General features: G+C 45.5%; 1 protein-coding gene across 1 annotated transcript; it reads left to right on the plus strand.

Moving 5' to 3' along the window:
• igsf9b (immunoglobulin superfamily, member 9b) lies at positions 1-25,704 on the plus strand. Its single transcript, XM_037481592.2, has 22 exons — positions 1-522; positions 5,682-5,777; positions 7,501-7,707; positions 14,541-14,687; positions 15,865-16,016; positions 16,202-16,319; positions 16,651-16,792; positions 17,183-17,328; positions 17,421-17,563; positions 17,656-17,796; positions 17,963-18,079; positions 18,170-18,320; positions 18,444-18,555; positions 18,638-18,813; positions 18,905-19,143; positions 19,345-19,429; positions 19,525-19,695; positions 19,818-19,854; positions 20,000-23,371; positions 23,531-23,700; positions 23,841-24,024; positions 24,250-25,704. The coding sequence occupies exons 2-22, from the start codon at positions 5,717-5,719 to the stop codon at positions 24,257-24,259; spliced, it is 6,081 nt and encodes a 2,026-aa protein (XP_037337489.2). The 5' UTR covers positions 1-522; positions 5,682-5,716; the 3' UTR covers positions 24,260-25,704.
• The last annotated feature ends 379 nt before the right edge of the window (positions 25,705-26,083 follow it).

Raw genomic sequence — 26,083 nt, forward strand, 5'->3', positions numbered from 1 at the left:
GCGAGAGTAACAACAGCAGCGCTCTCACTAAACGTGCAGTGTGCGTTCTCTTTCGGATGAAACTTGGTTATGGATTAGCATTGCATCGACCGAGGGCCATCATCATATTTGTAAAGTTAATTCTAATCTCCAATTTATAATTAAAAGTATTCCCAGCAAGTTTGGAGAAAGACGAATGCGGACATAAAAGCTAAAACGTGGAAAGTTCAAAGGGACTTTAAATGGGCTGGCTGTTGGACTGATGAAGGTGTCCTGGGTTAATGGATTTTATTAGAAGTATTCTTTTGGGAAGTCAGATAATAATCAACGGATTTTAATTTATTTTGATCCACTCCAACGGTTTGAGAAAAAAATGTGACCACCTGCGTTTTATCCAAGACTTTTTCTTCTTTTTATTTTAAAAGTCGTTTTTTTAACTGACTTGAATCCTAAGCTATAGCAATTGGAGGTTTAAAAAAAAAAAGCATCAATGGATTGAAAGATTCCCTTTTCAGCTTTAAGTGACAAAGTGCCCCAGACAAGGTAAGTAGCCATGGTGAGAGAGCTAAAGCATCCTTAAAGGTATCCAGTATGACATTAGTTTAGCTTCCATGCTAAACGCAGTACTGGTGGAAACAGTGGGGCATTCCGCCTTTGTTTATGTTTAGTGTATCACATGCGCCACTTGTAATCCCTGAGGGAGTGTTTTTTTTTCTCCTATAATACCAGTGAATAGGTTTACTACGCCGTAATGACCCACAGAGAAACTCTGTTCTGACTCCCAGGATCAAGATACAGAGAACAATAATCTGTCAGAATAGTGTGTGGGTTTTTTTTCTCCTATGTTTTTATTCATGCGCCTCAGCTTGTATGGTCAGACAAAAAAGGGCACCTGTTCTGTTTTACAGGAGGTTGGCATGGTGACATGAAGGACTGAACATCCCTGTAGACGTGCAGACATAAAGAGCTTGATTTTTGGTGTCTTTCTATTTATATGGCCCAGACAGCCCACATTATCTTAGCATTTTTGTTCAACATAGTGCAATCGTGTTGTGCATTTCTACACAATGGATGGATCCCCCCCCAGGGCCGGGTCTAGACAGGCATGTATGAGGGGGCAGCCACATATCTTGAGGGGGCATTGTGCTCCAGCACCTAGCTCCAGCACCTAGTTTGAGGGGGCACACCATTTATTTGAGGGGGCCAGGCCCCCTCTTGCCCCTGCCTAGACCCGGCCCTGATCCCCCCTCCAGTGTTTCCCTTCCTTTTGTTTTTGTTGTGCTTGTTTGTGGTTGGTAAGACATGAAGTGCACACGTCACTGGATGATGGATTTGTTATCAGTTGCTTTTTTACACTTAAAATATATTTTTAAAAGAACTACCCAGGGGTAATTTTACATGGTAATACTCCGGATAATTTAATATTCAGCATGCCTTGATATTTCACCAGTGTTTTTCACTATTCAAAACACTGGCAACGTGCACATAGTGAGCAGATGTCATGCTGGACAATTTTATTGAGAAAGTTTAAGATGGTCACTTCTAATGGCTGTTTTAGCATAAGTCTGTTTGTATGTTCAATCTTGTGGTTTACCAAAGAAGAAAACAATCCACATGCAAGATTAAAGACAGGGCCATGATGGTCACCATTGTATGTTTTATGTCTCATTAGTGTTGACCTGTCTGAAATAGCCGTTTACATCTGGGCAGCAGAAATGGTCCCTTACAAAACAAATGATAATGCTATCAGTGAGATTAGATATTCAAGGCTTGTTTTGGAAAGCTGCCCAATATTAAAGTTATGAATTGATTGCCGTGCTATGCCACAACGGTAGACTTCAGGTCTTGATGTTGTAACTTTTGGCTTTTGACCCTCAGTTGCTCTCACTTCCGTGCCTTTAAAGAAGCTTTGTGGGACTGGCCGGTTCCCGCAGGTCGAAAAAAGCCACGACTTAAAGGAAGGATTTTAACTGCTTTGCCTCCATTAGACTTGTGTCATTCCTTACTCCCGTGAGCTCATTTGTTATTTATTAACGTCACTTTCAGTATTGCACCATTACTGAAGGCATTCATTGCATAGTAGTGGCCAAACTATTCACGTTTTTGTGCGTGAGTAAATGTCCGGCCTTCAGTCAACTGTCATTTGCAAAGGATATTAAGGGATACTGTGCAGTAGCACTATGAGTTGTGTCACAAGCTATGTTAATCCATATACATATACAACACAGGCTTTCCCAATCACGAGACTCTGGCTTCTCTCGCGTACCCGGGGCGTGCCCAGCTCATTTCCTCTAGTAAGAATACATGTCAATACAGATACTAAATTGGGTTGCTGTGCCATAGACAACATCCATGGATTGATTGCTTTGTTGTATTTATTGGCTGGTGCGACCAGTCAAGGCTGGATTGATGGCACACAACCCAGTCTAGTGTAAATAGCCGGGACATGTACTGTTTGTGCGGATCTTTTGTCATCACTGCGGCATTTCTACCTTTTGTATGAGATGGTTCTGTTCACCTGTGGCTGGGTATCGTGTGTTGTTCTTGCTAAGTTGCTACGGTCTTTTTTGTGCTGAGGCTATGTCCTCAGTCAGGATTAACAAGGATTACGAAAAGAGTAATGCTACTTCTTATCAGGCCTCTATCTGTCGCTAACGCCACTGATAGCTCTGCTCAGGTACTAAGGAACAACTCGCATGCTCTCACACGCAATGGGTCAAAAGAATTTCTGTGTTTTTATTTTGTGATTGTGCAAACAAAAATAGAAACCCTCACTGCTATTGTTGCACATCAAGAAAAGAGAAGACATCCACATTGCTTGATTTTACTCCTGCATTATACAACCCGGTACAAAGAAATCCTTAACTTTGGTATGATTTCGTTTATGCCTCCTCATGGTTAATTCTAGTGTGTTTTAGAGCATATGTGGAGAGATTTACCACTTAGAATCTTGTATTCAACACTAGATATCAATTTATCTAAACCTGCATTATTTTTGCTAACAATTAAGCGAAGAGAGTATTGTCCAAATGGTGGTGTAAGTCTACATTTATTATGTCATTGCTTGGCAGTGGAGATGGGGAGGAGTAGCATCTACAATTGAGGTGTCTGATGATCTGTTTTAGAGGATCACTGGCTGCATTCCACATGGCCCTTTGTCGACTGTAGTCTCCATAGAATAAGGACAGCACAACCTGCCGGCTCCAAGTGGGCAGAACGTTCTGGAGAGGATAGTGACTTGGTTCACCAGTGATTGATCTCTTCACAGCCAGATGACAAGATTGTCCTTGGTTTGTCTCACCAATGTGATCTCTAATTCAATTACACTATTAACACTCTGAGCAGCAGGGCGGGATTAGCGTCGGTGTTTCCAAATGAACAGTCCAGAAGGTTAAGTCATGACTAGATCTAAAGCAATTTGTGTCAATGGAATCCAGTGAAATGGTCAACTGTGTCCACATGTCTGTTACGCAACTAAATTGAGGGGTGATGAGCTTGATTGTTACATCAGTTTTTACCTCAACATTCCAAAGATCCTGTCGCTTCATTGTCAAAGATCTCTCTGGTCGTATCCGTTTCACTGCTGAATGGTTGCCCTATTTGCCCGACTTCATTTCAATCCACAAGTTATATGATGCGTTCAGTCTTCTCTCTCTGCAGGGCTGTGTGAGAATAGCAAAGATGTTGCTAATTATGTCAACTGTCCTTCAGATTCCCTTGTGAGGAGATTAGTGTCCAGGAGTAAACCCATCTCACCTTGGACTAGTGGAATAGGAGATGTGTACATCAACGTACCTTTCGTAAGATAATTATGTATGCAATATAACGTATGTTTGCATACGTCTCATATTGCAGTCAGATACAATCAATCAAAAAAAATCCTTTTGTTTTCCTGTATTTGACCCCTTGACCTGGTTTATATATGCGGGCTCTTTTCTAAGGCTTCCTCTGTCCACCATGTCAATTAAATGCCCCCTTGCTCTGCTCTGCTGCCTGAGGAAATACGCTGGTTGTCTTCTGTCCTTTCCAGCACCTGCAGATAAAGCTGCCCTCAGGGCTTCCTCTGTAATATATTGGCTCAGTGTGGGCGTGGCCGTCTCTGTCATATATCCTGGTGAGGAGGCACAGCAGAGCCGACGGGATCAAGGACGAGATTAGTCATTCTTGAGGTCGTCAAAAGTTTCTCGCGGCCTGGATATGAGCAAGAAGTTTAGATATACGATAAGATTAGCACATTTCTTATGCTTTTGTGTTATTAGAAGGACTGTTAAGATGACGGTTAAGGTGATGCACTGCTGCACAATTATTTCCACAATTATTTTAGCTGCAGGTAAATGATTACACAGTAACGATTAGTTTCCTTATTTTCTTTTTTTAATCCATACTAAGAGTACTGCTTATTCCGTCACCCCCACTGAGCAAATAACGTTCGCACAGTAGGAGTAATCCTTTCCTTATTAACAAGCATTCTGTCGTGCTAAAACTACCAACCTCAGCCTTTTATTTGAGCCTCTACTCTTCATCAGCTTTTACTGTAAAGCCAAACCCACTCTAATGACTTTTTGTCCCACTTGTCTTTGCAGCATTTGTCCTCTGCTTTATTTTAGAAAGATCTTAACCCAAACTTATCACACAGCTTCATGGCCAGCTCCACCGGCAACGGTCTCAACCTTGTATCGGTCAAGTGCGAGCAGACAAATGCACGTTTATGCTGCTCTATTCTGGGATGTTTGTTGACTCAAGTGCAAGAGTCAGAACATGTCCGTCATGTTGCTCAATGATGCTGAGTTTCTACAGTGCATCTGGGGTCGGATATCAACACCTACTTTCTTTCTATGAATGCCTCCCTTCTTATATACCTTAAATGAACTCAAAGTAATGAGCCGGTATTAGGGGTACTGAGTGGAGGGGGCAAGGTCCTTCATTATGTTTGAAGGGCAACAATTTAAACTTGTGCCTCCAATCCAATTTAAAGTGGAGGGCCTCACGGGGTTGCTGCAGCTGTTCCCATCTTCCCGGCTGTGAAGTACTGTAGACCCACAATTTGGTTAAGTGGAGTCTTGTTTGTGGGGCTCACTATAAAATATAAATCAGTGAATCGTGCTGGTTTGTTCACACGAGCTGTTTGTGAGTTTAACGGTCAGGTGAACGGCGCCCAGGGCCGTCAGCTCGACACGTGCCGCACTAAATGGAGCCTCAAATTCAGTTTAATTTAATCGCATTTTTTGCCACTTAAGGCCCTATTTTTAAGCAGTAGTGTTAAGAAGAACCTCTGGAGTTGAGAAAAGACGCATCTCTCAATATTGATTGTGTCACCTGTCAGTTGCTATTGGCCTATTTTGCGCGAGACAAGACCGCCTGGATGAGCTGAACCAATCACAAGCATCAGGTTAATCTGTTCATACACCTACAGTAGAGCCATATGTTCCCTGTGGAAAGACACAAACACAATGCGGATATTTGTTGAAAAAGCCTTTTTACCTTCATCCAACCAAAGCGCAAACATTTGGCAGAGGAGTAATTGTTTTCAAAGAATACGGTTTAAATAGCTGCGAGAAGCATCTGTAACAGGGCGTAGTGGTTGGATTATGAGTCAATGTTAACTGGAGGGATTACATTTCTCTGAGGGCGGATGTGAGGGATGTCGTTGTACAGTCGCGTTCTGTTGAAGAGTGAACGAGATGTGTGGTCTTCTCTTTCAGGTCGGGAGATGTGTGAAGCAGTGTGACGGACGGCCATGGGACTGCAGAGACGGTGGCTCCCGGCTGTCACGACTGCTGTAGCCATCTGTCTGCTAAGTACGTATGCTAATGCATGCAATACATTTCCATAATTCATCTCTCCTTGTTTAGAGTTTCTCTCAAATGGTTAGAAACATTTCTCAGTGGGCGTCTTCGTCAAAGCTGTTAATACTACTAAAATTGTGAAATTGATCATCCACACAATAGATCCAAACTTCCAAAACGTTTAATACAATTCCCCAAATGATGTGAGTCATCTGAAGCAGCTGGACTAACTAAACACAAAACACCAGTAGAAACGGAATTATGTAACATGGAAAAGATTTATTTATGTAAAAAAACAGATTAATAACAATGAAAATATGCTATTGTTGATTATATTTGACTGATGTTGATTCTGCTTTACTGAATATCTTCAGTCTTTGAAGATGTATTTTGAAAACCATTTCTCAAATTAGCGCAGCATTATCACATCACTTGTCACTTTTGACTTTGCATGTTTGATAAGAATAGTTTTTTTTTTATCTAAGGACTAAAAGGGAATCTAGATTGAATTTAGTCAAATTATTTGTTAAATTTGTACACAGTTAACTTGTAGAAAATGAAGACCATTTGACGGGTATTTTATATTATGTGTTTATACACATTAACCCCTTTTTGTAAAACTTTAGGGCTTTCTCAGCTTAACCAGATGGTCTCCCTCCATTTGTCTCTGCTGTTTGTTAACTCAGCTTCACCAAAGGTTCCATATTTACCAACGTCCCTCAAGACCTGCACTATGGCCCTTGTATGTTGCCGCTTGGCTGCCATCGGTTTGAGTGACACCACAACAAAACTGGCACAGCGACGATTGCCTTAGATTGGAGAAAGTAAGGAGGCGGGGTTACAACATAGGGACATGCGTTGAGTAGAGAGAATGGGGCCAAAATCCAACTTAAATAATATCTGTGGGTGTGGATTTAGATCAATCTGGGATTTATGCAACCCCCAATGTGAGGCACGCTTCTCTATGTGTGCGTGCATGGGTTTGTTGAGGGGGGGGGGGGGGGGCGGGGGTGGTTGGTGGGATTGATTATGCTGGTCTGCAGGCCATGTGTGAACCCCAGGGGGTTGTGGGAGGTCGGCTGCTGACAGCACGGAGGGTCCTGCCGCCCTGCATCAGAGCATGGGGCCAGACCAACCCCCTTCCGAGATTAAAGCAATCACCAGGCCAGATGAGTAGCAGAGCAAACACTGGAAACCCAGTTGCGCACACACACACCACGTCAGCACACGGCGGCGAGGGAGAGGGAGGAGAGCGGACATTGCTCCAGGTGTCACTAATGGGATTGCTGTGTGTTTGCTGGCTTTGCAGATATATGATCCTGTCACCAAATGGCACTCTGTTGTTTTCCACGTCCTCCCTGACCCAGGTTTCAGCGGGGAATGCTGTGGGGATCTTGTAGATTCATGTTGACTAGTTTGCCACCGACTGTTTTGGGCCCTGGCTTCTTCTTCCCGGAGTTGTCCTGCGCTCTCCACTCTACCAAATAGCGCCGCAATTTTTTTATGAGCAGTTTTAACCACAGCAAAAGCTTTTTGTGGGAATCAATGACTCAAAAAATTCCAGAGAGGTTAATCTGGCCACTCTTAAAGCCATAACTCTCTTTAAAAGGGCCATATTTCTTAGGCTTGTGTGAAGCACAATTTATGTGTTTATTCAAATTTTGGGGAGTCATTGGTCATCTGTGTTATCTGAATCTCATGCTTCATCCCCGGTGATGTGCCGTTGCTTTCACAGGTGTGTCTCAATGTGTGTCCTCGTTGGTTCGTGCCAGAGAGGGGGGCTCTGCAGAACTAAGCTGCGATCTCAATCCGCCATCCAAAGAAGCCACCACCCCAAACCTCTTTCCTCTGCATGTAGTGGAGTGGGTGCGCCTCGGTTACAACGTTCCCATCCTCATCAAATTCGGAGTGTATGCTCCTCGAGTTCATCCAAACTACAAGGGTAAGAGTTTCTCCGATGTGTTTAATTTTAGACTCCTTTTAGAAAACACAAGACAAACACATGTTGTATCTTCAGCGGCAATCCTTTGAAATATACCTGAGGGAACATTCTTTGATAAAACCTTTTTCCAGCGCTTTCAGCAATTTAACTGCACAAAGACCCTGATGATGTGCGTTGAAAACATGTCTCAGTAGCAGGAAGACACGCTGACTCTGGAGCTGTCATCGTAGTAGTTTGTTTCTGAAAAGTTTGTGGGACCGGCCACCAATTGACAGATTTCTGTAATTATGGTTCTTAGGATTTTTATGAGGAAGTGTCAATGTGACAACATTTCTCGAGTAACAATCCTGTGCGGGCAAAGTTAGGCATTAAGTGGTTTGGATTGGATTGGTATTTATGAAGACTTGGGGAGGGGAAGTTTGAATGAAACAAAACTCCAAATAGGTAATCCATCTAAACCCTAACCCCTGTAATTACTGCCGGCGTTCAGTCTGTGTGTGTCCAGACTGCAGCTCGCAGTGCAAGGGGAAAGGCAAGAATGGATGTGTTTTAGTGGAGGCAGTTAAAGGGGGGTGGGGTAGCTGAGCAAGAAGAAGGAGGGTACCAGTAACGCCGTGTATGGGGGGGATTAGGAGTGTAGGTGGGGGCTTGGAGGTCTGATGACAGTGTTTTATTAGTATGCTGAAGGGTGACCCACTAAGAGGGGATTGTTGTGCTGGAAGGAGGATGGATGAAGCATTGGGAATAATGGGAGTTTTCTTGCTGGAGCCCTATAATCCTTTCATTGTTCTAACACGGGACAAAAGACACAGAGGGGTATCACAACCTCCCCTTGCTTTGCCGAAGCCAACTGGAATACTAGGACACCCCAAATCCCATACTGTCCCAACTAGGTCACTAAAATGTACAGAAAACCTCGCTACAAGCCCTCCGCGTTTGTCCTAAGCGCATTTAACGTCTGCAGGCACTGCACCAAAAACAGGCTACCGCTGCCGAGCAGTCAAACTACATATGTTTGTCATGTTAACCCTCCAGTAGGCCGTTAACCATGTCATTGTTTAGGGGCAGTCATCTGATGCACATGCAGCCATAATGAAGTAAACACCATTTCAGAGATGTAACTTGGAGTAGAAGACTGTTTGGGTTGTCCTAATAATCTGGTCCCTGTGTGTACTTGTCTGGTGTGGGCTTTACCCTGTCTGCCTCAGATCCTCATATCTCCCCTCCCACTGGAGGCAGATGGCAGCATGTGAAGCGTGTCAGCGCTGTGTCTCTAATGTATTCAACCCTCAAATTAAAATGTTTGGGGATTTCAGATTTAACCTAAAGACAGTTGAGTAGAAAACCTTTCCTATCCTTTGTCTTGGCTTGTCTGAGGTGTTGAACAGGAGGGTAGCGATGAGGGCATGTACCGTTGTTCAGAGCCCTAGAGGGATTTACAACATGATGGCTTCTTCCAATATAGCTAAGTAAGGTGTCAGACTTCAATTTGCATTGCTAAATGAAAGAGCTTTCCTGTCCTTGCTTTGGTAAACTTATTGCATTGCAAATACCGAGCAATAAAGGAGACTAAAATAAAACATAAAAAGCATTCCCAAAGGCTGTCTGTCCTTGGTCTGTTTGCTTTATCTCAAGCTCGCCGATGCAATGAGCCATTTTTAGATACTGAGAAGAAAGAAAGGCAAGTGATATCTTAAATAAATATTTCAATCCATTAAACAAACATGTTTTGATACAGTATCAGGTGTATTTTAGATTGCACTGTGTTTGAGAAGCAGTGTCCTTTCCTCAACCTGTTACAGCCAACAGCGTCTCTGAGAGCCTCCCTTGTCTGTGAATCAGAAAGGTCTCCCACACCCTGCTCGCCCTGCAGGCCTGACATTAGTCAACTCACAACAAAGAGGAAACAGCCGGATAAACGCTTTCAGACACATTATTATGGTCTGTTTGAATTTAATTAGTGGAGACAATATGTTCAAGGCTTGCAGTGTCAGGATGCTTTACCGTTGCCGGGTTAGATCAAATGTCTCCTGTGTGCTGAAGTAAATCAGCAGAGACGGTGAGCAGGGAAGTCCCGCCTGAGGTTAGGACGACAATGGGTAAAACCCCTGATCTCAGCAGGCCTTCATTACGCTCTCAGTGTGACCTCTGATCAATGTAGAGGCCCGCACTTCACCTACACACACACACACACACACACCTAAATTTACAGATGCACATACACACAAAACCGGAAACCTAAAAACTTTGAACAACACTGCTTTTGTAAACTTGCAACTATTGCCCCGATTTGCTGAGCTGAAAGGTGAAACTGATCACCTTCATCCGTCACCAACCAGTCTTTCCACTATGACCAGCTCAGGATGATGTTTGACAAACAACAACACAATGAAAGAACAAAAGATGGCTCCAGCTGGGGAATTTTTCTCTGTTTCAAAGAAGCAGGCCAGTACGGATTCTCAAGAGTCGGTGCTGAGCAATCAATGCTGTCCAATTGTCTTTCCATCAATAAATCTACTACTGTAAGATTACTTCAAATTACCCACCCAGAATATTCAGCTCAGTATGACAAGCTTGATGCTCACTAATGATGAGGGTTCCTTTCAGAGACTGTAAATGGTAAATAGACTGGACTTGGGCAGCGCTCAAAGTGATTTAATGCTGCACGTCATCATTCATCCGTTCACACCCTGATGACAGCACACACCGTTCACAGTTGCTCATCAGTAGCCAACGTTCACAGCTACGTGAGCGATTTTGGGGAGAAGTGTTCTGCTCAGGGAAGAATCAACATCTGATACTAGCGCAGCCGGGAAATCAAACCTCTGATTGGAGGACGACCCTGCTCTCCACCGAGTTACAGTCTTAAGCTCTTTTCCAATATTCAACTCTAACTAAATCAACTTTTGATTGTTAACATTCGTCATCTCTTACAGACTGGAGAACAAAGTTCAAGTCAAGCACCCAAAAAACAGTTCAAACACTTCTCGTGATTTGAGTGGACCGAATTCCATATTTTATAATACTCTGCTCCCCCATTGTGTCCAAGGGGTGCTCATGTCTGTGGCAAGTTGAAGTTTGCCACATGAGCTGTGTGTGTGCTTTGAACAAAGCTGGACAGAGTGAGAGGGACAGAGTTAACTGTAATCTAGCTCACGACAAAGAGCTATTCATAAGAGGGTTAAACTGATTAGGGAGACAGGAGGATTGAAGAGAGAAATTTGGGGGAGTGGGAAGGGTGAGCTGTCAGAGGCAGGGGGCCGGTCCCAGACTTATGATTGTATTCAAATCAAAACACAACCCACAATGCACCTCTGCTCGGCTCTCTTGTGCACATACGGATGGACAAAGAAAAGCAGCGATGATGCCTCTCCAAACAGAGTAATCCGTCTTCCTCCGTAGTGCCCCGGGGATTGTATCGCATGAATTCACTATGCGCCGTGTATTGTCAGGAAGTACCAGTGTGAACCCCCAATACCCAAAATCTCATGTAGGTTTCATTGCTTTTTTTATTACCTTTATTTAACAAGGTAAAATCCATTGATAACCGATTCTCATTTACAAGGATGACCTGGCCAAGAGACAGGCACAGTCCACACAAGTGACACAAACAGCACAGACACAACACAGTATGACACATGGCTAAAAACAACATAGTTAAATTAATAAACACTATGTACAAAAAAGGAAGCTATGGAACAATGAAACTCCTGTCCTGGAATATAAGTTGCCACAAAACCAAGTAAATACATTAAACATGCAAAAGAATGTTGTAAAAAATGTGACTGAAATGAGCCAGAATTATGTGGATAAAATGTATGTGACGTTGCCTCAGCCCCTTTCCATTTCAGTGGTTTCATTTCACTTCATCAATCTTGACTCCAAAAAAAAAAAGAAGAAAGAATAGGAAATCAGAGACCGCGAAGCAAAGGCCGGCTCCTGGCCAGCGGCACGAGTCTGAAAGCTGCGTAATTTGAACCTGACTCCCGCTGATATGAAGACGGGGCGCCTCCAGGAGTTTGCACAGCACGGCTGGATTAATGTTTCAATTTTTCTACCCGTAGCTTCCCTGAACGGTAATTCTTTATAAACAAAGGCTGATTTTAAGGTAGACTGGAGCTGTCATGTGATAGCTGCCGGAGGAGGGGGGCAGCAGCTATTGTTTCAACCATCCTCCCCTTCCACCATGGAGTCTAATGACCAGTGTCTCTGGAGGAGGACTTGTGGACATTGTGCGAATCTAGAGCCAGGGGGGCGATGTATGGTGATGGATGTGTCTGGCAGGGAGTTTCGGAGCACAAAGGTCAGAAAGATCAACCTCTCATAGGCTGTCGGTGGGTTATTGATGCGCACAATACGAGTAACCTCTCTGTAACCTCTCGTTCGATTCCTCTTGGACATAAAAGCAGGCCGGGTTCTTACTGATGTAGCTGATCGTTTCTCATCCTTTGTGTCGTTGTTATTGCAGCATATTGCCGTTGTTTCCGTGCATCGGGCCATCGGCGAGAAAAGCAACCCTTTTTTTTTTGTAACGGAGCACCTGCTGAGTGCCATTTGAGATCTCTGTTCAAGTCCAAAGATGCAACATTCAAATCTAAATAAAGCAACATTTGTCACACAGCGTCAGCCTTTTGTCCGTCCACAGGCCCAAAAGAAAATACTGCCTCATTCATATACCCCTCTTTCACTTTTCTACCTCCTGTGCCGCTGGATGTGACACAAGATGGTTTCTAAATCTAAATGTGTTTTTTTTCCCCTACTTGTAATTTTTTGAAATCTCTTGACAGTAGACTCCCACCCCCCACCCCCCGCTCCCGTCTGCATGATCGACCCTCCCCTACCCACGTTTGGTCCGGCTGTGTTTCTACAGCAACTGAATTCAAATCTAAACCTACAGCCCGGGCTTTTCATGGTCTCATCGCTATGGTAACCTGAGAGAATGAGGAATGGGAGGGGGGTGGGGGGGAGGGGAGCTGCCGTCTCTTTGTAGTGACAGACAAGAGGGAGGCTACGGAAAAGGGTTAAGTGTTGGACAGCAAAACCAGAATTCCCCTGTGGAGACCCGGTGGGCAGGGCGCTCACAGATTTTTGAAAATCAACATGTACTACACACCCACGTGCTTCTGAACCCACCCGGTCAGTTCAGTAGGTCAGAGGGATTCCCAGAGGCTGCGTTTCTGCCGTGTTACAAAGTACGACAGGGGGTGCGATTAGCCACAGTGATCCCTGAGTATCCCATAACATATCGCCACACAAAGACGTGCGTGTTAAAGAGCGCGCAGGAGATTTTGCACGTGAAAGTGTTTTTCCTTCTTAGTTGGCGGTGCGGGAGTTAACTCTGTGTCCGACTGGAATGGTTTGTGTAGGAAATGGGCAAAGCAGGGAGGATCCCTCGTGGAGGAATGAAAGGAAAATACCTAAAATTATCCGCACACCTGTAATCATCTACCTGCACATTTCCTCTCTCCTCGCCTCACCCAGTTGTTTGACACATGCTGGACTGAAACAAGAGCTGCTCGTTTTATGGCGCCGTTTAAGTGAGCGCTGGCCATCTTTTATGAGGTCAGTCAAACATTAAACCTAACTATTAAGCACAACAAGGGCTCAGGAATGCAAGGTTAATTGTTAGCCATTGTCCGCCTTCACTCACAGTGTGAAGGCCACAAATAGAGTTGAATGAATTTCATAGCATTCAGGCTCTCCTCCAGACGCTGCTGTGTGGAGGGAAAGCGTGTGAATGGTCAGAATATTGTGTTTCTTGTGATATTGTTGCCTCAGGGTTGCCGGACATTCAAGAGTTCTGAGTTTATCAAGAATCCAAAAATCAAAAGGAAGTGGATTATTTTTTTTAGTTCATTGCAGAGGATTGGATGTGTAAGACATTTTCTACATCATTCAAGGGACCTGTTGGCTGCAAAACAAATAGGACGAGATGCCAGAGACTTCCTGTATTCTTTCAAATGGTTTTGGCCGGGGGTGACAACGTATCTGTTCCCCCCCCCCCCCCAACACCCATCCTACTGTCGTTTAAAGCTCTGAGATTGAAGGGGAAAAAAAGAGTTCATTGAGAGATGGAATAAAAGGAAGAGGGGGGTTGGGTGTGGAAGGGTAACTTCAGTACCCTGAAAACCAGACTGCAGTCACCAGGCAACCAGCAGATCAAGTTTCAAAGCATGACAAGGAGTTGTAAGAAGTACAGAGTGTGTGTGTGTGTGTGTGTGTGTGTGTGTGTGTGTGTGTGTGTGTGTGTGTGTGTGTGTGTGTGTGTGTGTGTGTGTGTGTGTGTGTGTGTGTGTGTCAGTCAGTCATTGGGAGATGTGTGTTTGTGTCCTTGAGTGAGGATCCATCTGTGTGTTTCACGGTGTTCACACATACACATAATGGCATGAACTAAATTGTTTACCTCAACTGTTTACCCCACCAAAAACAAGCAACCTGCTTAAAAATGAAGGCATACTCATCCTCACACTCCAGCCCCCCACCATCCAAACCCTAAATCACAGGGAACCAGCTTCATCTGTAATTTAGTTATTTTTGTGTTTACTCTCCAACTTCAGGGTCGTGCACATCTTACCCCTCAGCCCCCTGCCTGATAAATAAGGGTGATGTGGTGGCTTGTTTGTGACCAACTACAGTGGATGTTCACACGCTGTGTGATTTGTCCTCCAGCATAAAGTCTGTGACTGGCCTTTGTCACACTGGAGGCCTGTGTCCTCTGCATTGTGAACCCTCTTCCTGCTTCTGCTGAGTCTGCCTGTCTGGCCATGTGAGTGGGTGAGCCTTACCCTCTCTCTCTCTCTCTCTCTCTCTCTCTCTCTCTCTCCCCCTCACAGGTCGTGTGTCTCTGACCAGCGGTGCTTCCCTGTTGGTGGATCGTCTGACCCAAGAGGACGAGGGCTGGTTTGAATGTCGAATTCTGCTCCTGAACAGCAAAAAAGACGACTTCAGAAACGGCACATGGACCTTCCTCTCCATCACAGGTGCAGCACTGCAGGGTTTTGGGGACTCGGGAGCAGCTCCTTTCACTGCTCATCACTGGCAGTGTCCTTGTTTAGAACAGCCACAGCATGGAGCTTGGCTGAGACTCTGAAGGCGCTGGCAAGCCGAAGTGTTATAGCGGCGCATCAGGGGTGTCGTGTGTGACGTTCTGTGCACACAGTGATCACATCTTGTATTTGTCATTGCTTAGCAGGCACTAAGCTGATGTCAGCGTAGGAATTATTCTTAACAATAACATTGACCAGCACAGCAAATGGGTGTCGTGTGTTGGCTAGATTAAGGGTAAATGCTTAAACCAGAGTCTTTTTAACCCTCCTGCTTCCTACTCTGTCTCTCTCACACACACACACACACACTAGTTATCCCTTAAGACTTTGAAATTCCATTGAAAGTGTGAGGTGGGAATTTGATATGATTGTACTAGAGTGAATGAAAGGCCTGCACACGTTGCATCAGGTGGCAGATTAACACGGGACACCTTTTGTAGTGTTACATCAGTACGTGAATGAAGTATCCTATGAATGCATGTTTCCCTAAGACTGTGTTAAGCAGTCCCTAAACTAAACGCAACACACATCCGTGTACACAGATGATGGCATTTCTTTCCAATTAAATGAGCGCATGTCATTTTAACATGGACAGTTGCATTGCCGAAAATACCATGGCCCTGATAGTGAGGTCCATATTGTCCTTTCAATAACACAGGCACAAAAACATTTACAAAATAGCATTGTTATGTCAATTCTGTCAGTCCAGTTTTTGTGGGAGTTGCTGCATTTTGGTGGCAGTTATTGTGTGTCATTTACATTTGTGGTTCTCAAAACATCACATTAGTAAGAATGTGCAGCGGCTCATTCCAATTTATTCATATGTATATAAATAAATCTGAGTTATAAATCTCATTAACGAACAGATTAAATCGCCGCTTTACATCCAAGAATACCCACCAAAGTCCCATCTCCACACAGCAAGCCGCCACTAAACTATATAGGTTTTCTTTTTAGACATTTATCAACATGTTGTCCGCCTTGAAGAACGTGCCATGGTTAAAATGTTTTGTATGCTTTTAGTGCTAGTCAAGTTGGTGCTTGGGTTTGTCTCTTATCTCCTAACTGAATACGTAAATGAAATATAATACCTGTGCTGTCTTCGTTCCAGCTCCACCTGTGTTTATCAAGACGCCACCAACTTTCGTGGAGGTTCTGCTCGGAGACTCGCTGACTCTCAGCTGTGGAGCCCATGGCAACCCTCGGCCAACTGTTGTCTGGCATAAAGATGAGAGCCAAATAGAGAAACATGAAAAAATAAAAGTGAGGTGGATTAACAGATGGCATTTTTTGTATTTTAATTAGATGCTTTATAATTAGCATTCACCCGTAAAAGTCATAGCTGTGATGTTCCTTTTAAAGCAGGCTGCTTTGTTTTTCCGTGAGACCCCCATAATTTTCCTTTCCTTTTTTTCTCTTCTGTCTTCTTTCTCTGTGCCCTCTTTTAGGTACTCAATGGTACCTTGTCTATGGCCTCTGTTACAAGAAATATTTCAGGAGTGTACAAATGTCACGTGTCCAACTCAGAGGGGAACCTCACCCACTCTACACAGCTGCAGATCAAAGGTCAGTGTTGAGCTGTCAATCATCAGGGAAATCTCATGTTCAGTGAACCAACCAAATGAATTGTGTTTTATTGCTTCTCCGAGACAAAATATCAGTCTTCCTATCCTTGTTTTCCTTGAAAATGTGTCTCCGCTATGCATGAACTCAGTGAACAGGTTGACAACCATAGTGATAGAGTAGAGAGTCCATACTGCCACCTACAGTCCATCCCATGATGTGGCTTTAATTCATGGACTTCCACACCATCCATCTCTTGAATCTATGCCATCTATGACTGTATAGACTCTCCTAACATCGGGTTGTGTTATGTTTTGTTCCAACTTGTCAAAAGGACCTCCAATCATCATCATCTCCCCCGAGGACACCACTCTTAACATGTCCCAGGATGCAGTTCTGCAATGCCAGGCAGATGCCTACCCTTCTAACCTCTCCTACGATTGGCTGAAACAAGGACAGAATGTTTACCATATTGAGTGAGTACATGTCTTTAAAGTATAATGTAGAGTACATGTCTTTAAAGTATAATGTAGACCCGAAACGCATTACATTACTTTTTATCTGTTGACTGTTAGATACAGATAGTATGAAATAATTAAGCACAGTATCCTAATGTACTTAATTGGAAACAAGGAAGGCACGTTTTCCAAAGCATAATTATAAAGCAATCAGTTGTAATTAGATTAGTAATCTTATTATTCCATTTTGTTGTGTGTTAACAAGTACGCTCTAAACTCGAGACGAATTAGATCACGGGTCAGATCATTGTGATATATTCCCACTTGTTTTCATCATAGTGAAATTGGTTTTCTTATCACTGTGATCACTTCTTGAATTGCACCATGTGTTCTGTCTTTTGGCTTTAGGTCGCTTAAATCCAGAGTGAAGGTTTTGGTGGACGGAACACTTCTTATCCCTAATCTCATTCCCGAGGATGCTGGAAACTATACCTGTATCCCAACTAATGGGTTACTCACCCCGCCCTCGGCCTCCGCACACCTCAAAGTGAAACGTAAGGGTTTAGTCTGCTGTGAGAGAGTGTGGTTTTCAAATACACATTCATCTTCTTTATATTTGCGATCAATTCCTCTCATTTCATCACAGACCCTGCACGTGTGGGCCGAATGTCCCGGGAAACATACTTGCCTTCAGGCATGGAAGGGGTCATTATCTGCCCGGTGCAGGCTGATCCCCCAGTGCTTTATGTCAACTGGACAAAAGATGGGAACCATTTGAATCTTGACAAGGTAAGCCGTGCTGCTTAGAAACACTTTGTCACAAATGCAAGAAAAATCCTCATAAAGTACTGCCTCATTTCTTCCTTCATTGATCTTCCCAGCTCCCGGGTTGGATAGTGAACTCCGAGGGATCTGTTTTTATAGCAACAGCCAATGACAACGCTGTAGGCATGTACACGTGTACGGCCTATAACAGTTATGGCACCATGGGACAGTCTGAACCCACTAAGGTCATTTTGCAGGTGAGGCTGGTGCCCTCAGCTCTTATCGACTATTTTTCAGAGTTCTAAATGGATGAAGGTAAAACCATTCTCTCTATTTCCCCCTGCCTCTCTCTCTCTCTCTCTCTCTCTCTCTCTCTCTCTCTCTCTCTCTCTCTCTCTCTCTCTCTCTCTCTCTCTCCTCAAGGACCCACCATCATTCAGAGTGCTTCCTCGGCCCGAGTATCTCCAGGAAGTGGGCAGAGACTTGATCATCCACTGTGAAGCCATCGGAGACCCTGCTCCAAACATAACTTGGAGCAAGGTAAAAGAAATGTTTAACTACATTTAGTGGGAGTGCATACACACCTCATGCTATGCCTTATTTTTAACCTGCTACGGTCCTTCTTCACAGATTGGTCCTTCCCCTCGCTCCCCGTACACGGTGCTGGCCAACGGCTCCCTCCTGCTGCAGCCGCTCAGTAAAGATCACCAAGGGGGCTGGGAGTGCTTGGCTACGAATCGCGTAGCGACCGTCAGTGCAGGCACAGTGGTCATGGTGCTGGGTGGGTGGACCGACCTTATTTCAGCGAAAGCGCGCGTGTTGACATTTTGACACATTTAATCGGATCGCATCCACTCGTGTCGTCGGCAGTGTGAACTTACAGAATCGTTTGTCTGTTCCTCAGGCACAAGTCCTCATGTTGTGTCTTCAGTATCTGTCGTCACAGAGATGAACCAGGCCAATGTGTCCTGGGTGCCCGGCTTTGATGGCGGATACACCCAGAAGTTCACTGTATGGTCAGTAACATGCTGCACGAAAAACAATCCAAACTGTTTCATGTTCTGTTTTTATATTTTCTGTTTTGCTTTTTTTTCTCAGGGTCAAGCAGGCATCTCGAGGGAAACACGAGTGGGCGTCTTTGCCCGTGCCGACATCCAAAACCTACCTGCTAGTGACGGGGCTGCTTGCTGGCACCGGCTATCAGTTCAGTGTCCTGCCTCAGAATAAACTCGGCTCCGGACCTTTCAGTGAAATTGTGTCCGTGCGGACTGAAGGTTTGTGCAAGTTCTGTCTGGACTGTCCTTTACTCTCTCTAATGCTGTTTTGTGTTTATCACCTTGAACTTATATTTTGTTTTGTTATCAGATGTGCCAACAGAAGCCCCTACAGCTGTCACCACTCTCCCTTTCCTGGATCCTCCAATATTCCTGTCAGCCAACCGGACTGACCGAGGAATTTTCCTCCAGTGGTTGCTTCCCGAGGCTCCATCCTCTCCACTGACGGGCTTTGTGCTCCAGAGCCGAAGGGATCAAGGCCAATGGGTCGTCCTCAACAGCGACATCAGTGCCAATCAGAGTGAACTACTTGTACAAGGACTGTTTAGGGTATCGATCAGTTCATTCTATATCTTTTATTTAAATGATCAATCAGTGTGTGGCTTCTGGATATCTTGCATTCACAACCTGGTTGCATGTTGATTCATTAGCTATTTGGCCAATTGTTTCATATCAAACCAATGTGATCATTTACAAAACATTTGAACTCTCAGTGGGCATACTAGTTTATGTCTTTTGTCTCTCCATCAGGATTCCAGTTATGATCTGAGGCTGATGTCTTGTAGCAACAAAGCTCTTAGTGAACCGAGTGAGTCTGTCAATGTTTCCACCCTAGGTGAGTAGATTTGTGTACATCATGATGCCACTACCTGCATATTGAGCATAGGTTCCGGCATCCCACTTGCAACAACCCTTATTGACTGATTACAGGGATGGAGATTTACCCCCTGCGCCCGGGTTTCTTGGAGTTCATTCCTGAGCCCCTGTTGGCTGGTGTGCTAGCAGGAGTGTGCTTCCTGTTCGCGGCCATCGTTCTCTCGTTGGTGACAGCGTGCTACATGAGTCAATGGAGGCAGCGTCGGCGCAGAAAGAGAAGACAAGGTGAATGGTTTATTTTATCCAAAAAGTTGAGTTACAACTCTGCTTGTGTTGGCTTCCAGGTTTATGGTGAATACAATGTCATGTTTTGACAATTTTAACTCCTGCATTTCCACTCCTCGTAGATCTCCCATCTGCCCTGCAGAAGAGCTCATCCCCACAGTAAGTGTCCTTATCTTCTTTGATGTGTGGATGTATGAGCAGAAAGTTACATGCGGCACCGTCTAAAAGTTTTTTGTCAGAACCCACGGTTCTTTAATCAATTTAAGTTAAATTAAAAACAAATTCTTGTCCATGTCTTTCTCAGAACTCGATCACCTCCTCGCAGTCCAGACAGTGTCCTAAAGCTGAAGCTGTGTCCGCCGCTTCCCTTCTTCCCCAACTCCTCCTCCTCCCAGTCCGATCGGTCGTCCTTTGATAAAGGCAGCCGCGGGGAATACCATGACCAGCGGAAACAACTCCTGTCCAACTCCTCTCCGCCACCACATTACACACTCTTTGAGAGTCACTTGGGCTCTCAGGACGCCTCACCATCTGCTCTGGAGTCTATCTCCAGAGGCCCAGATGGGCGCTTCACTGTCCAACCCCTGCCAGAGGACTCCAGTCTGTCCAATAAGAAAAACTCCAGAATAGAGGTTCTGCAAAGTAACGGCGGGGCGAGTGGTTCGGGAAGCAATAGGACGTCATTCAGGGAGTCACCCGAGTCGAGGATCTTAAGCTCAGAGAAGGACAAGAGGACAGAGTCTCCTCTCACTGTGGACGTCCCAGAGCTCAGCCGACCTCCCTCCTCGCCTGGAAGAGTACGCGCCATGGCCAGAAACTTCTCCCGTCACGGCTGCTTTTACTCCGACGACGAACAAAGCTCAGAGGCTCTACTGGAAAGAGCCAGCTTCTGTTCAGACAACAGTGAGAAGAAACCCAGCGATTCTCTCAGGAGATATTGCATGCCAGGCAACACTGAAGATCTGTTCCCAACCCTGGGGAGGAGAACAAAGCAGCTGGACAGAGACAGACGACATCATTCAAACTACCAATCTCTGGAGAGTCCGCTGACTAACAACAGCACCCTGGTGTCACAGTTGGACAGCGAGCTGGAGAGCGGTAGCATTAACAAGTGTGTCCAACTGGCAAAAGAGAGGGAAGAAATGGAGAGGGAGCTGGAGAGCTACACTGCCGGTCAAAGGAGTCAAGGTAGCGGGAGGCACGAGGGACAGTCTAGTAAGACGAAAAGCTATCAAAGGGACAGATCCAATGTAGAGGAGGAGCCCGTATGGAAGCCACAAGAGGTTATGATAAGACCGAAACACAGGCCCTCTGGTCAAACAAGCCGGGTATCTGACTATCGAAGGGCGTGCTACTTTGGGAACACCAGCAGTCCCATGGACCGGCTCCCGACGTCTCGCATACAGTGGGACCTGAGTCCTGTTACCTCAGTCACCAGCCTCATTCCTGTACGGAGCCCCCGGGACACCGCGTCATCGACCAGACCGCAGCATGCTCGCGCGTGCCGGGACACCACAGAGGACTCTCTTGCCGTTGACTCCTCGCGCTCTCCAGCCACTCAGAACACCTCCCTACCCATGCTGTCTGGTCACGTGACCTCAGAAAGTCTCCCTGCCCTGTGCCTAGAAGCACCAGATAGAGCCAGGTCACAGAGTCCTCTGAGAGAGACGGACAGATGCAGGAAGTCCATGACCGAGCAGGGCTTCAGGGAAAGGACACAGCAGGGCGCTGTTGCTTCAAGGTCCAGACACTCGTATGCTTCTGCAGGAACTCAGCCCTGCGGTTCAGCTGCCAGAGGTCCTTCAGTTGAGTGTGAGAGGCCCGATGAAAGTTCAGCCTCTGCACAATATAACCCGCCTGAGAGAAATGCTAAATACTACACAGCCACAAGAGACCCCAGTCCATCAAATTATCCTACCTTGCCCTATGAACACCCTGAAGTAGGGGCAAAGGCCAAAGAGAAAGACACTCAGGCCCGGGATGACCGACGGAGTTCAGGGTTTTACTCCGAGCTAGAGAGAGAGGGTGTGCGAACGCGCTCCAGGAGAAGTGACAAATGTCTCTTCTCTGATAGTCCGAGCCCCGTTTCAACATTGACACTTGTAGAAGAAGTGGATAGTGACCAGTCCCAATTTTCTGTCCCTGTCGTGTCTGGGTCCTTCAAGGCTAAGCCTGTAGCTCCGTCTCCCCAGATGTCCCCTCTGCAGACTAGTGCAATTCTTGAATACCTGAGCCTTCCAGGTTTCATTGAAATGAGCGTCGATGAGCCTGTGGAAGACGCCGCAGTCACAGACACCGCTGGACAAGGTTCACAACCAGAGCCAGAGGAATCCCCCGGGGCAAAGCCTGATGTGGTTCCTACCAACTGGGAAGTTCATGTGCAGGACAACCGGGGAAAACCCTCGATACACCAATCAGCCGAAGCCAGCTTTGATCCTGGTAATAAACAAGGCCATAAACCCCCCCTCCGTGCGGAAGCTAGAAATTCTTCACATCGAGTGAGATTTCCCGACGAGGCGACCACATCGCCGCCCGGTCCAGAGAAAACTAGCAAGCAGCTCTACAATGAGAAAACACAAATTCGAGTTGCCAACAAAAGCACAGACACACCGGGATCCAGACCGGGGTCCAGGTCGCCTCACACCTTGTTCAGTGCAGCTAGAGGAATGGCTGATATAGTGTCCAAACACCCACAGAGCTTTGTAGACAGTTGTGAGTCTGTACCAGAGCAACCCCAAAGACCCCCCCAGGGCAGCAGGACTAATAACATTGCATCCCGGATATGTCTCGCACCTGTACCATTTCTGAAGAAGTCCTTGAGCATAGGCCCATGTAGGACACTCTCGGGTATGGGACAGCCTCGTCCTTTCCTCAAGAAATCCATCAGCCTAGGCTCACAGAGGTGGGAGCACTTTGAGAGCCCCAGGACGTACGTTTCTGAGAAATGTTACTGGGACGAGTTCCCAAACCCAGACGTCAGGGTGAAGTCCTACAGTTTGGGTCGCAGTCCGCCTTCCCTCCCCAGGCCGGGACCCTCCTGGAGGGAGTACGTCCCATTCAGACGCCCCAGCATGGGAAGCATGGAGATGCCCCGCCACGCACTAAGACCTTTAGCAAGTCCTTGCTACCTCACTCCTTCCATGTACCCACCTAGACGAACCTCAATGTCCCCGATGCTGGAACCCTCCGACCTGCGGCGGCAAGCCGCTGTTTTCCCAGAGTCCTCCAGGTGGTCTCCATCCTATCAAGACACCACAAGGTCTGCCCCGCATAAATGTGTCCCCGGGCCCTCGTCCATCCCTGTCCCCCAGCACCAGCACTGGCCAGGATCCAGAGGGGACAGCATGAGACCCATGGACCCCGGCAGGGGCCCACCGAGGACATACCTACCCAGAGGCATCAGCTGGCCCTCGCCTTGCTACGCCCCGTTCCCACCCAGAGAGGCAGAGTGTTACAGACAGCCTGACAGGGTGATGGTGGTGAGGAGGGGAGGGGAGACGGAGACCAGGGAGGGAGGCAGGACCAGTTACGCCAGTCAGAGCAGCGGCAGAGGCAGCGCCGGACTCTTCCGGCAGTCCCTGTCCATCACTCCCACGCTGCTCAGCTCCCCCGAGACCACAGAGGAGAGCGAGCGGCACGCGGCCGAGATGGAGCTTCCTGTAAGGAGAACGAAAAGGTGAAACGGCACCACACCTGGAAAATAGCTGCAAGCTCGCTGGAGCGTCTTCTTGGCAGGGGGATTTATTTCTGTTGCCAAAATAACATGAATTCTGTTGTTTTTGTTTCTTGTTCGGGATGACTGTCACCTGACCCCTTGTTCTGTGTATCTCATTAGAAGGAACACATCAGTAGATGAGAGTTATGAGTGGGACTCTGCTGATGCGTGCGTGGACTCGGAGGTCCTGGAGGCCATGAGGTTTGATCAGTCGTGCGATGGTCTTTGGAGAGGCAGGGCGGAGCTCAGACATGATCAAGCCGGTGGCCTCCAGGACCAGCAACAGAAAGGTGATCATTTATTGTCCTTTTTCTCGTTGTATGTGACGCTTGATGTGATGGTGCTGCATGTGTTCACCCTGTGCCCTTTGTGCTGTGATTATCGTGAGCTTGCCCATCCATGCATTTCCTCTCCCGGATGCCATCCCCAGGCCCGTGTACCTCAGTCAGACCGCCTGTTTCCAACCCAGCTCGCTGCCAGTACGGCCGCTCGCTAAGTGAGGCGCGTTTCAACGCTCTCCGCCAGGAGTACCAAGAGTACAGGCAGACTCAGGAATCCATCTGTCCCCGTGAGCCCTGCCTCGACCGTGGCCACGATTCAGACTCTGACTGCGGGTCAGCACTGCTTTAGCAGTTTCATCCGGTCCGTTACTCTGCCTGCCCTCTCGCCTTCTTCCCTCTGTTCTTTCCCACCTCTCACTGCTCCCCTGCATGCATCCTTTTCTCGCCTGCTACCCGTGTGCAGTCAACATGTGCATGCGAAAAGCTATGTGGCTCAAATGTTTGAAGGTTGCCCTTAACGACCGTTCTAATGCTGTATTTTGTCTTTGTCTTTCACAGGTATATCTAAGACAGAGACCAAAAAGCAGTTTTGATGAACCGACGACAGCACTGTGGTACTGAACACTGTCACTGGAGCTTTCCTACGTGAGAAAACAACATTGTTTCATAATGTTAATCATCTGTTACGGCAGATTAAAGTAAAACAATTTAAAGAGACAGCACCATATGCTGTATGCCATTAAATATAACAGAATGCAAACCCTCACATATTATTTTTCCTGTACTCCATTGTGCTTTGCACAATGAAGCTGAGAAGGGATTATTTATTTTTCTGAGAAGCTCGTGCAACTGTATTTTGGGATTTTTTTTTTTTTTAAACCTTGACAATCAGGCACAAGGGGCTCCTTTGAGAAATAAAACTCCCTCCCCCAACTGAGATGAAAAGAGGCCTGCTTTATAAAAGCAGTAGCATGCTACATAATGATGGTTGTATTTCAAGTTCATGTTCATCACATCAAAGTATATAGGTTTGTTTGCAAGCTAACATCTGCTAATGGAATTGGCTATGAGTGCAATGTTGCCGTGTTGCCAATCAGACACCGATCAAAGCATTTTCACCACCGTCTCTCTCTGAGTATGACAAGAGTACTTGTATAATAGTACCCGAAAATCACATGATTAGGCAACCCTGATGGTTCTTTATTGAAAAGAAGAGTTTGTTATTTGCCACCGTGGTTTTCCTGTTTGTTCCCTCAACTAATTTCCTGTTATATACAAATATTCCACAAAACGTGAAACTTGAGACTTTATGAATGAAATAACTTCAAATAGCCTTTCAGTATTTGTTCCCGATGTACAAATGTTTATATGCACCTAAATGTGAACCCTGCTGCATTGTATATTCCACTTCAACCTTTCATCTCATGACAAAATGCTACTTTACTCCAGCTGAATTGGTCAAAGCTAGCCCCTGTAATTAAATTACAGATATTTGCCTTATTTTTGTTAACGTCACATGTTACTTGATTCACCATATGAGGTTTGAGCTGACGAATTTGAAAGTGATGATCAGAGGATTCAAAATAGTTGAAAAGTTGTAACTTTTTTTTACAAAGGTTTTGCTCACATGAAGACTATCTTTGAGTTATGATATGCAACAATGTTTACAATTCACTTCATTGATCTGAAGTCAACACTGTGAAAGACTTCTGATTCTTATTTGAATTTCTGTGAAGTCCAATGAATATTAGCCTACTTTTATTTTAGTTCCTGAAAAGAATTACTGAAAAAAAGCTGTTTTATATAACGTCACCTCATAAACAGAGGTTTTAAGAATATCTTTGTAGCTAAGATTCTAAATTTGTGCTATATTAAACCCAGAGTCTTCATATGGAGCAAGTATGCATTTCTGATGATGGTTTTGTACAAAATATAAATTTTTATATCTCAACACCTGGTCGTTTATGTCATTTTTATATGTTTGTACTGAATGAATAAATTGTTTTATTCTGAATGCACCTGAATGAAATAATGTCTTTTTTTGTATGTTGAAACAAAAAGTTTCCAACAATAAACTCAGCTGCTCGTTCATTTAATTCTCCGGAGCTGGGCCTCCCCTGTAATCACTAGTGAAGCCTTTTTAAATCTGGTTAACGTATCCTCTCATCTCACCTCAGCTACTTGAGAGGCTTCTACGTGCCTTCTGCCTTCGCTTCTATCTGCTTACACTAGACATGCCGTTACTGTGATGGGGTTCATCATGACGAATTAGATCGAAGGCTGAGGCGAGGACAATGAATTCCTCCCAGCATGTTATGAAATTCTTGGGTCGTGACCCATGACCCCCTCAGATGTGTAGATCGGCTCTATGTACACATACATTGTAGCCAAT

This window comes from Pungitius pungitius, chromosome 5, assembly GCF_949316345.1.
Source record: "Pungitius pungitius chromosome 5, fPunPun2.1, whole genome shotgun sequence".
NCBI classification, from domain to species: Eukaryota; Metazoa; Chordata; class Actinopteri; order Perciformes; family Gasterosteidae; genus Pungitius; species Pungitius pungitius.

Excerpts from the sequence above, each read along its gene's own strand:
- igsf9b (XM_037481592.2), top strand. The coding sequence starts at position 5,717 with ATGGGACTGCAGAGACGGTGGCTCCCGGCTGTCACGACTGCTGTAGCC. Across the intron at positions 19,144-19,344 it reads TTGTACAAGGACTGTTTAGG|GATTCCAGTTATGATCTGAG; the intron begins GTATCGATCAGT and ends TCTCTCCATCAG. Across the intron at positions 19,855-19,999 it reads CAGAAGAGCTCATCCCCACA|AACTCGATCACCTCCTCGCA; the intron begins GTAAGTGTCCTT and ends TGTCTTTCTCAG.